Source organism: Callorhinchus milii, unplaced genomic scaffold (assembly GCF_018977255.1).
Source record: "Callorhinchus milii isolate IMCB2004 unplaced genomic scaffold, IMCB_Cmil_1.0 Scaffold2, whole genome shotgun sequence".
Classification (NCBI taxonomy): domain Eukaryota; kingdom Metazoa; phylum Chordata; class Chondrichthyes; order Chimaeriformes; family Callorhinchidae; genus Callorhinchus; species Callorhinchus milii.
In genome coordinates, this window is record NW_024704743.1 from 32,156,923 (window position 1) to 32,173,780 (window position 16,858).

The window sequence follows — 16,858 nt, forward strand, 5'->3', positions numbered from 1 at the left end:
AACATGTAAAAGATTCAGATATTCTGTATCCAGCAGTTTAGTTAGGAGAAAGCAAAACCAAAGAAAACTTCTAACCACAGTTCTGAATAAATTAGTCCTTCCAACCTTCCTAAGGAAACAGTTCCACAAAAACAGATCATCCAACACAAAACAATCACTATTTTTCGGGGGAAGGAAGGAGGTGATGAAGTAAAGGCTTCAAAATACAGATTTTTTTGCATCATAAACTGTTACAGTTGATATCATCCAGAATGCAAATTCTCTAATAATCTACAAAAATGTGATTAGCTTATGAAAATATTTCCTATTTATATACATTTATACAATACGAAAAATTCATTGATGCTAACATTTAGTACCAAAGCAATGCCTTTTTATTGGATGACTGCTGTCCAAAAGAATACATTTTCATAACTACATAGAAACCTAGTTCCCATGGTTTCTAAACAGTGTCTCAGCAGCGATGAAGGCTGCCATATGGTGTAGAAAACATATTAGCAAACACACAGGCATTATATTCCGTTTTGATTTATGTAAACCACCCAAATGCCCATTTTGTGCAATGATTTGAATTACATTTATTGCAGAGGATTGAACTGATTCTCATTCAGGAAACGTCTAGTTTACAATATACTAACTGCAAATCAACATTTTAGGGCAGTAAATTGATGTTTTATTAGTTTCAAAGTACCCATTAAATTAGATGTAACTAATGATTCCAGGAGGCAGGAAAGTGCACTTTTTCTATTGGCAATATATGCAGATTTTAAAAGTAACAGGATTAATAACAATGAAAGGATATGCAGCTCTATCCCACCTTGTGGTAATAAGTGGGCAAGAGAGGTTGATCACAATTGACAGCCAAGATCCCAGTATTGATCAAGCCCTTCCTTGTCACAAAATGCAAGATCTTCTCCATTTCCTGCACGCAGCATATGCGAACAAGGCCCCGAACGATTATGTGGTATGCACATTTCTGTGCACTGAGCACCTCCTATGAAATAAGATAAAACATAGGACAATTATTTCAGCCAAATGTTGCAGTAGAGGCAGCATATACCGTAGAGCCCTTTTATAATGCACAAGTCAATGTCTACAAATTCCCAGCATTTCCACATAATGTATTATGCTGAAATCGGCTGAACATTTTGTGTCCTGGAGCCAAAATGGCTCACTTCTGCAGCAATAGATCACACTGTCCAAACACAATGCACAGGAAGTGATGTTGCAACTTGATGACCTGGATGTCACCGATTTTTGGATACTCGTGCTCCAACTAATGTTTTAAAGCATTTATGAGCCAGAGTTTGCATTTTGATTTTTCAGGTAAGTAAATGTTGGGCTTCACAAAGTGATAGAATATGGTTCTACTGTAGTACACAAATGTTGAGCAATAACTTCATCTTCCAAGATAAAGCTACATTTGTTTGTTTAAAAATAAACTATGAACATTTTGGAGGAGATCAAGGTCTCTTCCCATTTTAAAATTTCAGCTGAGGTAAGGAAAGAGAGAGAAATCACAGCTGCCTCTCCTTTTGTTGCTGAGGTGACCTTTGTTGAGAGTATACAGTGAGGTTAAAGTAAGCCATTGAAGCAGCCCAATTCCAGACACAATAAAAAGAATGGGCATTTGGACAAAATATCAGAAGACTACAATTATCCATGAAATTGTACCTCAGCAGAATTTTTGAACATCAGAAAAGGAAAAATAAAATGAGAACAATTTGGGGGAGAGGGGAATGGAAATATATATAGTCTATACAAAAGCTTACTTTGCAGTTAACGTTCCAAAGAGCCAGAATTAAATTTCTCAACGCTAGATACATAGTGGGATCCCGAGAATATTCTGGGAATTCATACAATTCATCAAGTTCCATTACATCGGGCCTCACACAAAGGGCCTTCCCACACTCGTTTGGCTGGTAGAAAGGCTGGAAGTAAGGACTCACTCCTGGAACTGACCAAACATATTTAAAGTTAGTTCACTTGATTTATTAATCTTTACATTATTTGAGGCCCTGTTATAGGAATATTTTAAGCCTAGTTTACACATTTGCACCAAAGCCTGTACTACAAATTGTGGATTCTCCTCACCCCTCCTCAATTCCGTTTTGCATATATGAATGTGGAATAAATCATATGGAATATTTCTGAAGAATTTGCAGTGTATAGGTTTCACCTGCTGTGGTCAGGATGTAGCAATACTGCTCTGCTTCTTCCCACTGTGTTTTCCCACAGTTATGCTGGTTCTGTGCAGAGATATGCTTAGAATGCACATGCGCACAGACATCAACGTCATACAAGACGTGGTTTCACCACCAGCAGACAAATTTAGCTGCCCCAACACTCCAGAACTCCATCCAAGCCCCTCCGCCTCACCTCCTCCCTTCACATCTTCAAAACCAGGCTTAAGAGATCTTTTCAAATGCGCTTTGGCCTACTTCTTCACTCCCCAGCTTCTCTGCCACCTCTCAGCTTTTTTNCTCTCATTCCCCCCACCCCCAGCTCTGACTCTCAGATACAGCTGTGTGAAACATTCTGTACCCGAGCCCCAAGTGACAGGCGCTGTATAAAGGTAAAATTGTTGTTTTTAGCTGACAGGCAGCCTATAAAATCAGGAAAGGGAGAGGGAAGGAAAGTTGGTCAGCAGCCAATTAGCCTCAGTGAATGGAAATATAAAATTGACCAAAGATGAAAATAGTCAATGCTGTGGAATTCTGTCTGTGTCAGGCTGACTCAGATGCTGCACTCTTGCCTTTGAATCCAAAGGCTTTTGGTTCAAGCTCCACGTTGAGATGCACAGTATAGACTGACACTTCAATACACTGTTGTGGAGTGTTCTGTATCGTTCAAACTGCTATTCATCATATGAGATGTCGAATGTCTTACCGGTTGACTGAACAATTTTGCAGTATTCTGCTGGAGTCATCTTCATACTGGTGAACTCATTGTGGCAACGATTAGTGGTGGTACACGATGGGCTCATGCCTACACAGTCTGGGTAATACGCACCAAGAAAAGGGGCTGCTGGACTACCCTTGAGTAATGGGGGCACAATTAGCATAGAATACCACTTGCTATCACCAACTTCGCCAACTCGCTGAAAAAAATATTTGCATGTACATTAAAAACAAGACTAAGTTGCTTAGGTTCATATGTATAGAAAACAACTATCTAAATATAGCAGATACTCAATGTTAGTAATAGATTAATGATTAAATCATTAATCTCTATGGGGCTCAGTATATAATGGGACATAAACTCTTATCTAATGCAGAAAACCTTCTCTATATCACATTGATTCAGCATCACCCCAAATCTCCTCCGAGCTGATGTTGCATGAGTCATCACAACATACAGGGGGATTCCATTAAAATTCCACTTCAGAATTTACACAAGATGCTTCTTTCCCCCCCTCCCACCCCCTCACCCAGTACAAGGTACCCGGTAACCTGCTGGCTTTGTCATTTAAACACTTTTCTAACCCTAAGAATCAAAGAGTTACTCCGAAGGTGTTTAATACATTTAGGATTTGAATCTCTGTCTTATGTTTCGAAACCCTTTTCACTGGCAGTCCTTATGTTACAATCTTTCTAAAGAAACATTGTTACTACCAATACAGTGATGTTAAGGTAATGTCAAAACTACAGAAGCACAAACATACAAAGTAACAAGCACAAACATACAAAGTAACAAGAACCACAGAAAGTAATGATGAGCAAATGATAGAATAATTTAATCTTTGCTGCAGTGATGGAAAATGTGACTTTTGTGCATATGATTCAAATTTGGTGTTTGAAAATGGGAGAAATGAGAATGGAAGTACAAAGTTTCACAATCAAGTGGCAGCTTCAATGGGGCACACAGCAGGCAACATATACATGACCTTCACCCACACCCTCCAACCTTCCCCTGAATAGTTTCATAAGTAATAGTACTCACCATGTCTTCAGACAAAGAGCAGGGATCTGGGCTTTCTGTCTGTAAGGCCACCAAAATGAAAGTGAATCAGTTCATTTTTTGAATAAAATGTTTAGCACATTCCTTCCTTTATTTCTACATTTCTTCAGACTAGAACTAAAGAGATGGCAAGCAAAATGCTTTAAAGCCCGACCAACTATGCACATAAACCATGAAAGACCACCTTTTTACAGGACATCATCCAGCCTTTGCTTTACTGGCATCTCCCTATGATTGGACAGCTGTGATAAGTGAGCCAAACCTGTCACTCATTTACTCTAAAATTTTGATCGCTTGCGATTTCATTAGACACAAACATATTAATTTTAAAGATATGTCACAGAGATCACTCCATGACAAAACTAGATCACCTAGTTGTCTTTTATGAGTTTTGTTGAACAGTTTTCATTTTCTTCCAAAAAATGCTTCAAAGAGCACACTTCAGGATCACGAGGAGGTAGTTACTGAACTGTATACTCACAAGATTGGTTTGTATGTATTACATTACATTCCTCGTCAAGTGCAATTTTGCTTTCAGCTGTCCAATTATATGCACTTGTGGTCTGAGCAAAGGTAAACTCCTTTATAAAGGCATTGTCAATAATCACAACACTTAGTATAGATTTCAGCCACAGAACAGATTCACTAATAACACCAAGATGTCAAATTCCTCACAAAATGCACCTTCTAAAAATGAATGCTTGATGACAGATTTTTTACCTTGACAGTTGAGTACGTTTTCATTCCACAACGGTATGTTTTGGCTAGTTCTGCAGTAATTTGGATGTCTCTCGTTAACTGACGCCATTTCCCACAATCATGTTTTGTACACTGCACCTACTCAACAAATTCAAATAACGGTTAAAAAGTGGAAAGTCCAAAAACAATCACATTTCTATAGAATCTTTCACAGAAAATAAACTTCACAGTGCATGCAAAATATGAGAATGGTGCAGCCTTACAGATTAATATTCAATAGCCAATATCAAGCTAAAATATATATTCAGGAGTTGCATAACATCAGAAGACCTAGTCCAAACATTTTTGTGTCATACTTGACCTTCACAATCACTTTGCAATGGCATTTTTACATCTAAAGTTTATGTTTTGCCCGTGCTCTTCTATTATTTGGCAAACTTGTTGGGAATGTTAATCAGGATTTATTTTTTAGAAAAGCAATTTTTGAAGCTTACCCAGTAGGGAAGTTGCTGATCAGCCATAAATGCTTTTAGACTGGGCTCACTTTTGCCATTGCTGGTCCAGATTCTTTTCCAGGTGGCATACTTCTCGTACCCATCTTTGTGGCTAGAAAACATTTAAAGAGACTACTGAGTGAGGCACAGCACAATACGCTAAATGTTGCTAATATTGTACACTCAGACAAATAGTCTCCATACTAAGTATTTTCTTCAAATGCATCATTATTTACAAAAATACCATTTACATCGACCCAATTCTGAGCCCACTTTTTTTTAAAACAAAACTACAAATTTCCACCCAGTGTAAGATGTGAATAGCTAATGCTAAGAAATTAAATGAAGTTCCTTCACGTGAGAAAGCATAATCAGCATAGTATTGAGCCACATACAGGTCCCAATCAATTGCTGGTCTGTGCTGGGTTAGCTGATTGACACTCGCAGTCTAAATTCATATATGATGGAACTGTCACTTGAACAACATGCCAGAGAGCTGCAGTACCTGAATCTTATTCTAACAAGAGTAACTTTCTCAAATGATGGGGGCAAATTCTGGGGGGGGGGGGGGGGGGGGGCGAATGTGCTCTCATTTTAAAATACTTGTATGTGTGTATATATATATATATATATAAATAAATAAAACAATTATACAGTGATAAATTCAAAATGTCAACACTTCTTAGAATCACTCTAGTAACAAATGTCAATCAAGCTATTGGCCTCCAGAAATAGATGAGCAATAATTTGACAGATGACAAACTCAAAATGATGTTATGTTTTCAAACACAACCTTTGGCAATAACCACCAAAATTCAGCTAGATCACAAGCAGCTCAAAACAAGCAACACAATTCAGAAATTCATCAAGACGGTCAAGATTGTGAAAGAAATCTCAATTGCACAACAGTTTATTTTAACCACAGTATTATATACCTTCCTCCTTTTGTCCAATTGGAGATTTTTCATTCTCCAACCTTCACAAGCATTACTAAAAATAAAACTGCAATACAAATAAACCTGCTTTAACATACACTGTTGCTTCAAATAAAAGTTGATGTACCATGTTATGATGAACAGTCCCTGTTGAACACTAATCTATAATGCATATAGAAACTGTTACTGGAAGAAAGATTATGTTTGGTTTTCAAATAATTGATCACACTTAGAAAATATTTTGAAGTGCTTCTATTTTGTACCCTCAATTTGTCTACTTTGCTGCATTATTGAATATAATAACAACAATAATGTGGGAGCAGCTGGGTTGATAGGGTGTAAGAGTACATGGATGTAAGGTAGAGGAGGCTATGAAGAGATTTGAAAGTGAGAATGAGAATCTTGAATTTGAGCATAAAATGAACCTGCTTCATTCTAAGCTTATGGTGTGGACACCAACATTTACTTATGAGAAAATCCAGAAAGCCATCCAACTCACTTCAAAATGCCAGCCTGTTTTTCCACACCCTTAAAAAATGGCTGCCATCTAGGTCATCAGGTCTCCATCAACAGCGCTTTCTTTGGCAGTGATCTGATAACCCAGAAGTTGTCCATTTTTTAGTGCGTGAAAACTGCACACGTAGTTTTCAGCAGAGGTCACTGGATAGATCGAGAGACAGAGAGGCCAACATTCTTAGGATTTTAGCATTAAGCTGATTGTCTTAATGATTAATTTGTGGGAATTTAAACTTAATTTAGAAGTTGGTTTTCCACCAATTTAAATCTAAATTTAAAATTGACTGCAAAACATAAAAACATGTTATGACAGTATCGTTACTGCCCAACTTCAAAGAAAGCTCATGAATTTCAGGCCTTAGCGGTGAAGCCATTTGCTGATTTTACTCCTCCCTAGTCCAAGGGTTAAAGCCAAGTATAGCAGTCAAATGCTGACTCTGCCTGAAACTAGGTTTGTCAGCATAGACTAAGAACCAAAACTTTCTAGTTCATGTGTTTTACTGCTACCAGCTGTTGACTTTACCCATGAATCTACTGAGGAAGCATTCAAGTGGGCATTTTTCATCTGTGAATGTTGCAACCAGTTAACCATGTGTCTAATCAGAGTATCACCAAGTGTAGATTGATCTCATTCTCACCAGACATTTGTACTTGTGCACTTTCTAGCAGGCCTCACTGAATAGAAATTCAAGAACCTTGATTATTTTTTCCTCTCCCTAATCTATGTGCACCAAAGCCATAATAAGACCCACTTTTGCTGTGGCTGAGATAAAATAAATTAGCACAAGTCAGGAATTGTACATGGAGCCTTCCAGATCTATTTGGCTCAATTACACAAAGGAATTATGAGTTATTCACATTGGAGAATAACAGTTTTCCTTAAATCATTCACTAAATTACATAATCACAATATGTGATGGCAAAATTGATCAGATTTGCTCCTGGGTCTGGTGCTGAATTAGCGAATTGCAGCCAGCGTTGTAATGGCGCTGAACCAATTATTAATTTCCCATGGGACGAAGATAGGAGGTGCTGTAAAAACATCTGATCACTACTTTACAGAGAAACCTGAAGTACAGGAGAAAATATAAATTGAATTCCACTGACTCACCTGCGGTAACAGTGATCAAAGCATTCATTGCAGAAATGTTCACCACAGGATAAATGATACCAGCGTGATGTATACCCATTTTTAGCACACCTAAAAATAATTTACAAATTAGTGCAAACTTGATAAATTTTAAGCCTCTGAAGTACACATCAAATTGTAAGATACAAACTAAAAATGGGAATAATCCAAAATAATTTCAGACCAATGAATAAAAAAATAAATAAATTTGTGAAAATATAACCAGGAGAAAATATAGAACTGAAAAGGGTACTTATTGGAGTGGAAACAGGGTATAAAAATGGGTTATTCTATTTCCAGGAGATAACACATTTTTGTAACTGGGGATCTCATACTACCATAAAATAGTTGGAAACAAGAGAGATGTTTGGATATAAACTTTCACAACTAACACAAAGTAAAATGTAGAAAGGTTAACTGCAATTCATACACTGAGTATATCAGCTCTCTCACAGGCTTCAAAATACCACCCCTTGCAAAGTAATGAGTGCTGGAAAACCTGCAGGCAATAGAGTAAGCAACTGAGCACATTTTCTGGTCCTTCTCTCAAATCCTTCCATTTAGTCGTCTAAAATAATGTACCACAAGGCTATCACATTCCCGTATCTTCTGTACTCAAGAAGATCAAATTTCTCCTGCAATACACAACACACACAACTCTCATTGCTTCAACAAAAACCTGTGAATAAAGGGCCTATGAGACATATTGCAATGGAGGAAGTGTATTTGGCATCTGCCTGGAGCTGGGCAAGTACAGAGTCAAAAAGCTAACATTAAAAAGGGAATACAAACATAGTTCCAGATATCCCAAAAGGTCTTCAAATTGAGCTCACCAACAATTTGACTTGGTTAGCAACTTATGTGGTGCCTTTCATGTAGAATGAATATCTCAAAGTGCTAAAATATATTGCAGGAAAAGGAAGAACTAAGGATATTGACCAAAGCACAGTTGAAAAGATATGTTTTAGGAGGGTTTTTAAGGCAGGAGAGATGAAATGAAAGAAAGTATTAGAAGAGAATTCCAGAGGGTAATTGAATATTTATGGAATTGCAAAGCAGTGCCATCTCACAATACAAAGAAAGAGCCTGATAATATACTGTCACAAAACTTTAAGTGCATTACATTATTGGATGACAACTTTATGTACAGTATCAGGAATCACTGTAGCAGAATCTAAAGCACCAAAACAATTGCAACAGCAACAATTGTGCATGCATATATTCATGTCGAAGCAACTTTCTCTCCCTCCCAAATTACCTTTTCCCCTACTCTCACGAAGCCAGAGTCCTTCCTGTGAAATGGTTCCACAGACCAATAAATTATGAAATGCACAAACAGACATGGTCTGTATAGTTCAGATACGCATCGACTAAATTCATGGGGTCATTGTGGGAACTCTGATTCAATTTGTGACCATGGATTTGGGAATCTTCCCCTGAAAGTTTGCGATATCACTGGAGAAAAATATCAAGCTATAGAAATGGAGACGGTAAAGAAAGTGACCTCCAAAAGAGCCAGATGACCAACACTTGAACATATTACAACATTACATTCTGGCAACAATTTACAAAACAAACCCCACTTGCCTCTCTGCAATACTTGCAAAGCAAACTGGGTATGCTGCAGTGCAGCCAGCTTTTTCACACTTCCTATATTTCTTTTCAGAACCTTCTTCCTCTTCCTCAGTTTCAAACGTTTTCTTTTTGACCTATATTGAAGAAATAAGACACAAGAGTAAAGCAGATTTGATCAAGACCAAGATATGTATGATTTGAAATCTCAAAGCAGCTACACAAGTACATTTCATCTGGAATTATTTTTCAATATATTATACAAATGTAACAATAGTACAACAACAACAAGATTACATTTATACAGTGCCTTTCACGTCGGGAGTACGTCCCAAGGCGCTGAACAGTGTACAGCATTTCAGACCCGAGCTGGAGTCGGCGGTGGGGGTGGGGGGGAAGGGAGGAGAGTGGAAGGGGAGTGACCGATGGCATGGTCGAAGAGGAGGGTTTTGAGGTGGGACTTGAAGGAGAAACACTTGATCTACCCAAATATATAAAACTGCTAAGGCAAATTCATCAAACACGACAATTTTCTACAACTGGCTCCAAATATATTGTAAAATTTTAAACCTTATATACTGGTTAATGGCACTATAATGTCACTTACTACAGCTCATATCCACTCTGCAAAGATACAATGATATCCATCTTGCATGTTCCCAAGGCTGGGGATCACAAAGAGAACAATAGCAATGGCATCTCTAGCACAGAACAAGATACAATTCTGTGCACATACAACTTTTTCATAAACAAAAGGATATATGCAACCTTGGAGAAATAATTATTCTCCATTACATCCCACTGGTAATGCTACTGCCTGATGAAAATGCGAGACTTTAAAGGAAGTACAGAGATCTTGAAGGTTCATTTTGAATCTCCAGTCTGTGTAAGTTAACCGATCTGTGCTGGAGAATCAATAGAAGCACAATTTATAACCTTGGCGGGGGAGAAATGGAAGAGAGAATATGCAGGATTTTCACTTCCAATTTGGATGTATGAATGTTATGCATTCATCCAGACATTTTATATTTAAGATAAAATTGAAGTAGGCCATCTTGTTGTGTTCACAATTGAATTATTTGTTTGGATAAATTAGATAGAATAGGAATTATTATGTTGGGTAAGTTAGATATGTTTCCTTTGATCAGAAGTGAATATTACTGTGTTGTTAGGCTATGTTAAGCCTAAATTATGCTTATATCAAGTAGATTTGTAGAAGTACAATCTTGATTATGAATATGGTTTTGATATTGATCAGATGAAGGTTGTATGTTTGTTAGCCATGTCGAGATGACTTGCAGAACATCCATCTAAGCATGACAGCTATGGGGTAGCTGTCATCATTCTAAATGAGATGCAAGTATCATGTGCCTTGAAGAGCTAATTGGTTAAGAAGAAAGAAATGAACATGTTATCACAGCTGCAGCTTGTCTTGTTAACTGCTGATGTATGATCCTGCATTGCCTTGATCAGAGTCGACCCAAAGGTGTCCAGGGCCCACCCCAGCCTGATCACACAATTGTCAGATGGACATGCAGACTGGCACGGATCATCCTAATATTAAAAAAAACGATCACGATAAAAGCTTAGCTAAGCTATACTTTGTTCAGTTGTCGATTCAGTTCAGTCCAAGTTAGTGAGAAAGTGATCATGTTTTCCGTTCCTCCAGTACGGCAGAACTCCCACCCAGGTACTGTGACTTGAGTCACCTGACTGTTTAAGATTCCAGCAATTCAACTAACATCTTAGGAGGAAAGAAGATAACAGACTTTGCGGGTATAAGAACACAGCTGTAGCACAACTGCAAGAGATTCAACACCTGCTATTATCAGAATTCCCCAGAATGAATAACAAGCAAGAAGTTCATCTGCTACCTAGAAATTTTAAGACTGACTACAGTAACATGCTGTATGCAAGCATAACAACATAATAGCGTCTATTGTAGTAATCCTGCCAATTGTAACCATGCTTAATGAATCAATGAAAAATTATACATCTTTCTGTATATACATCTTAAGTAAATCCTGTTGAACATAAAATACAGTGACTATTTGATATTGATAACTCTCTTCATGGGTTTTTAATTTAAAATTTTGGCTTAGTTGAATAAGCTGGTATTTTCTGGCCACACCTTTGTCCCAGGTTCAACAGAATTACACTGCTGATCACACGTTCAAGCCCAACAATCTCAATACCACACAGTCTGCTTCATGCCCCCTCACCTATTCTCACCCACTATTGGGTTCTTGATCCCATCATGGAAACTAGAATTGCTGAATAGAAACAAGTAAAACAATAATGCAGTTGTTTCCAAATTAATATTATAATTGGAAAGATTTTTGGCTGAACGCTCAGTGAATGCTGCATTGTAGTTGTACCCTGCAAATACCTGTCTTCCAGATGATCTCAAAGGGGGGTTGTTATCCATTGATGCTTCAAAAATAGCGGGTTTTTTCTTTGCACGTACCCTTCCACTGGTCATAGCACTCACGGCATCTAGGAATAACCAGCACATTTGGTTACTGAATTTGAAATAAAGTTCAGCTCTACACATTTGAATCCCAATGCTTTGGCCGAACACTTATAATGTCAAGGACATATCATAAAATAAAGTCAAGTACAAGCAAATATCTCATTCTTCATAACATCTAAATTCTAATCATTTCCTCTCCAAAAAGTACCACTTTCAATAAGAGAGCAGAGCAACACTGTTCCTAGACCCAAACAATGTTGCTTTGTAACTAGTGTTGCCAATGCAGTTTAAAAAACAAGTCAATGATCTTCTCTAAATTTTACCTTGCAGCAGGAAAGCACATCTAGAAACCACACCAATTTAGATCAGAGTTTTGCCAACCATAATAATAATAGTTGCATTTGGTATAGCACCTTATTACATCTTTGGGATGTCTCGTTTCACAGAATATAGCGTAAAGTGAATTGACTGTATATTTTGAGTCAGAAAGGCAGCAGCCAATTGCACACAGCAGTGTCCCACAAACAGTCCTGGATTGAGTGACCAAATTATTTTCTATTTATTTTAATGGAATTATTACCCCCAGAAAAGAGATCCATCAATCTGGTTACATCTCAGATTCAAAACTCCAACTTTGATAGAAATTGGACTATATAGGGTGGTCACATAGTAGTCTGTATAGTGAGATTCACTAAACGATTTGGCAATAGCAAATTCTAAGCATATTACTTCTTACCCTCTGGAGGGTCTTACTTCCGCTAGCTTCATGGTAATCAATACTGAGATTGAAATTAAAATGCCGTTCAAGATGATGGATGCAACACACCCATGATTTGCTGTTTGCAAATTGTTTTGTTAATCTCATAATTTGGACCTCACAGCATAGCATGCACAGTTATCACTAGTAATAACACACAATACTTCAGTTTCAAATAAAGCCACGTTTCATACAACATACACTCTCAGCATATCAAATTACAATCCTTAGTACAAAGTTTCACCATATCCTTTTCAAACATCAGGAAACTTAAATCTTACTGTGAGTCATCAAATAGTCATACACAACAATTTGAAGAAGAGTACTCCACATTCTTTGTGAGGGTAATCACATTTGCCAAACAACTTACATTTACATAGTGTCTTTCAATAAAATAAATGTCCCAATCATATAGACAGAAATACTGATATTTAATCATTCTAGAGTCAATAAGAGTGAACATATTTAATGCAGTAATTATTTGCCACTTCCATTATAAACAAACAGTTAAATTATTTCAGCATAATATGCCATGGGATTTTAAAAAAAGCATTCTTTCTGTTTTCTCCATCAAAAGACCCACAACATTCTGATTCCTCTCTGCGGTCAGCCAAAATGATGCATACTTAAACTCGGTCCAATCTTGCTTATAGCAATTAAACATTAAACTAAGTACACAGCAACTATGGATTAAAACCATGAACTAAAAACATAATTTCCCCAAGTTCACCATCCAGACCAGTGGACCAATGTGAAATCTGTGAGAATTCAAGACGTGTACTCTATTTCTGAAACTACTTATCAGTTAAGTATGAGCATTTTGTGTTTAAATATTATAATTTTACTGAAGTTATTTACTACAATATGGTCATTTGTTCTCAGGAAAAGCTATTTGATTCTCCCAAACCCTCCATCTATATCCTTGCAAACAATTCTGTCCCTGAAGTCAGATCTTAGCCTTCCCAAGGAGCCAAATTCACAGTCTGAAACCAGCATGGATGTTCTTCATCCATTTCCAAACTTTTTTTTACTCATTTCAGCATTTTGGAAGAAGAAATTAAGTCTTTCCCATAGACTTCAAAAAAACAATATCTAGGAGATGAAACAAATCAAAATATTAACTAAGAAGCACGAGCGAATGACAATTCCGCCACTCACATCCACACTCTGCACATCTATCAACTCAGGCCTTGCTAAACTGCACAGTCTCTCCGTCTACCACTGATGAACTATGATGAATTATGAACTGATTTCCAGGGCCTCACCCATAAATTGACTCAGGCCCTGTCATTATTTTCTGAGCTCCTCCTACCTCACTCTGCTGTTCACCTGCTCTGCTTGGCTAACTTGGGTTTACTGAGTGCCTCCTGCCTCTCCACATCACCAACGGTAGCCGAGTTTTCAGATTTTACAATCCTAATCTCTGGAACCCCTTTGTCTACTTTTCTAACTCACCCCTCCTCGATCTGTTTTCACATCCCACCTTAAAACCTACCTCTTCAACCATGTATTTGGTTTCCTTCCAAATCCCCCTCACCCTGCTCATTGTCCAACCCTGTTATTGTAAAGTGCTCTGACACATTACCCTACGTGAAGGGTGCTACATAAATGCAGGTTGTTGGCAAGTCTTAAAACTACTGTATAATGTTGAACACGCAAAATTAAACAGGTACAGCCCCCAAAATGAAACCGAATAAGGTCTCCAGCATGGATGAATAAGGCAAGGAAAAAAATTATACAGATTTAAAAAAGTCATTAAGAAGTACAAAAGGGAGGATAGGAAAAAAGTTAAAAATAACATTAAAAGTAGTTGGAAAGGAAGTTGGAATGCTAAAAGACAAATTGAGTATTGGAACTAAGGTGAAAGAAAAAAGTTAAAATATTATATGAAAAATTTCTGTAAATATTCTCCAAAAGGACAACATGAGCTTGCCATCCAGGTTTCTAATACACCTGATGTTCTTGAGGCTTCCGAAGTCACCCTGTTAGACATATTGTATCACTTCCAGCAGCAAAGCAATTGGGAGTGAAATGATCTGATCTCACACAGTTACTGAGAGCTGAAACACACAGCTAATCAACAGCAAGCAGCGATTTTTATCATTAGAAAGCTGGAATTTTAATAATATTAGAAATAATCTGTTGAAATGCCCCTGTCCTTGGGAGATCAATTGGAACACCCAAACATTTTATAAATACTTTTTTAAATATGGATCAAATACATTTACATCTGGGTTTAAGCACCACTTTTTCTTGATTTGTTTTACTTCTCCAACCTTGATGCTGAACTGCATTATGGACAATGGTTCTACATTCATGTAATGAATAAAACATGTGGTGAATAGGATTATATTGGCAGAGGAAGACATATGAACACCTGGGAATTATGGTAAATTACTTGATATCAGGGCAAACAAACAAACAAAATGCTAAAATCTATATTCAGAATGGTGGAGTATAGTCCTCTGGAATTTAATGCAATGTCCAGACCACACTTAAAGAGTGCTGTGTTCAGTTATGATCATGCCACAAAATGTATTAGAAGCATTGCAGAGAATACAGAGGAATGGCAACTAACCTAGGAGAAGACTATAGAAGCTTACATTTTTTGCAGTTTAGAAAGAAAATGAAAGATCTTATGAATGTTTTAATAGAATAATACTAATTATTAGTTCACATTATGCCAGTAAGACTAGGGGGACATATTAAAAATAATACTTGCATTTGATATAGCACCTTTGAAAGCACTTCACAGGCTTTACTATAAAGTGCAGTGACCGGGTACTTTGTAGGCCAACAAATTTTAATTAGTGAAAAAACAGCCTCAAAACAGTTGGCCCTTTGCTTACATATACTTTAACGCTTACCGGTAATTTACAAAACTATGATTACTGAGCTTCGTTATGCCCTATTGCCGAGTTTACAATTGTGTCTTACTTCGCGCATCAAACTTTCGAAACAGCGAAAGAGTCGAAAAACCTAACGTTGTTGACACGAGGTCTTTCACGAATAAAGTCCTGAACCTGGTCACAGAAAAGGTGGCAACAAAGTTCACTGCCAAGTACAGTGCGTGATGTGGTTTGCAAGTGGACTGACTTGAGTGAAACTGAGTTACAAATCTAAAAGAAAAACACACACACACTTGATAATACAGATCGGTTTCTTCCTTCCTTCCTTCCCCCTTCTCCTCGCTCTTAAAATTTTCTTTTAGGAACAAAGTATCCACAAATGTCACTGCCAGTTACCAGCTACTGTATGTGTTCGCAGCTGCTGCGGTGCAGGATCTTCAGTCTCTCTCTCTCTCTCTCTCTCTGCAGCTGTCAGCAAATACTGTGACTGGCACCGAACAAAAAAAAAATGTCGTGAAAAACCCAACGGAGAAAACTAACTTTAAAAAAAAGGAAAGGAAAACATTTTTTTTTCTCTGCCTTCTCCCCCTCTCTCTCTCTAGAAGTTCGGAACAGCAGCACCGACGCGAGCAATACCGGACGGCCTGGGGTGGGGGGGGGGGGGAGAGGGGGGGAGAGGGGGGGGAAAAAAACCTCGGAAAATAACCCAACCGGCGGGCGGCGAATAAAAAAAAATAACCACCGGCAGATTGCGACGCCCGAGACACCGACTGTGGGAGTTTGAGTCACGGAAAGAGGGGGGAGGGAGGGATGGGGGGGGGGGAGGGAGGGATGGGGGGGGGGGGGGGGGGGGGGAGGGAGGGATGGGGGGGGGGGAGGGAGGGATGGGGGGGGGGAGGGAGGGATGTGGGGGGGGGGGAGGAAAGGAAAGGCAGGCGGTTGGGTTGGGGATGTGAACCGTGCGGTTTGTGTGGCAGTGACCTTGTCTTTGTGCGGGTGGTGGCAACCGCTGTCCCTTACGGTTCAGACACCGGGTGTGTGTGGGGTGTGTGTGGGTGTGGGGGGAGTGCGCTCACAACACCTCTCCTCACCTCACCACACCTCTCCTCTCCTCCCCTCCCCACCCCGAGCCTGAGCTCCAGGCCGACCGTCACGACTCCGGGGCCACCCGCGGTTCTGAACGAAAGGCAGAGACAGAAAGCCTCCCTCCTCCTCCTCCTCCTCCTCCGGGGGGTTCGAGCTCACCGCCGAACCAACCGACAGACGCCACCCGACATTTTAATTTTTTTTAAAAAAAACCCACCCCCAAAAAAATTATTTTTTTTTCTCTCTCTTCTTTTTTTTAAAAAAAAAGGCCCCGGTGCGGGGGATCGGCTCACGGTGCAGCGAAGGGACCCCCCCTTCGCTGGGACCGTCGTCGCAGCTACTGCTGCTCTTTCCACAGGAGCCGGTGGCAGTGGTGGGAGGGGCGGGG

The 16,858-nt window shown here is 38.7% G+C and overlaps 1 protein-coding gene across 4 annotated transcripts in view; it reads right to left on the minus strand.

The window, feature by feature from the left end:
* LOC103184900 (lysine-specific histone demethylase 1B) overlaps nt 1-16,858 on the minus strand; it is a 40,505-nt gene that overhangs the window by 23,441 nt on the left and 206 nt on the right. Inside the window, exons 1-10 of one of the 4 annotated variants that reach the window (XM_007903150.2) lie at nt 16,476-16,836; nt 11,695-11,801; nt 9,321-9,442; nt 7,716-7,805; nt 5,154-5,265; nt 4,681-4,797; nt 3,943-3,981; nt 2,890-3,100; nt 1,773-1,957; nt 818-994 (exon numbers count right to left, since the gene is read on the minus strand). In XM_007903150.2, the coding sequence (XP_007901341.1) occupies nt 818-994; nt 1,773-1,957; nt 2,890-3,100; nt 3,943-3,981; nt 4,681-4,797; nt 5,154-5,265; nt 7,716-7,805; nt 9,321-9,442; nt 11,695-11,787 (1,146 nt within the window). In that variant the 5' untranslated portion in view covers nt 11,788-11,801; nt 16,476-16,836. Of the gene's footprint in view, nt 1-817; nt 995-1,772; nt 1,958-2,889; nt 3,101-3,942; nt 3,982-4,680; nt 4,798-5,153; nt 5,266-7,715; nt 7,806-9,320; nt 9,443-11,694; nt 11,802-15,677; nt 15,698-15,780; nt 15,994-16,475; nt 16,837-16,858 lie in introns of those variants that run through there. The other 3 variants (XM_007903153.2, XM_042331775.1, XM_042331773.1) reach the window with 3 other exon arrangements.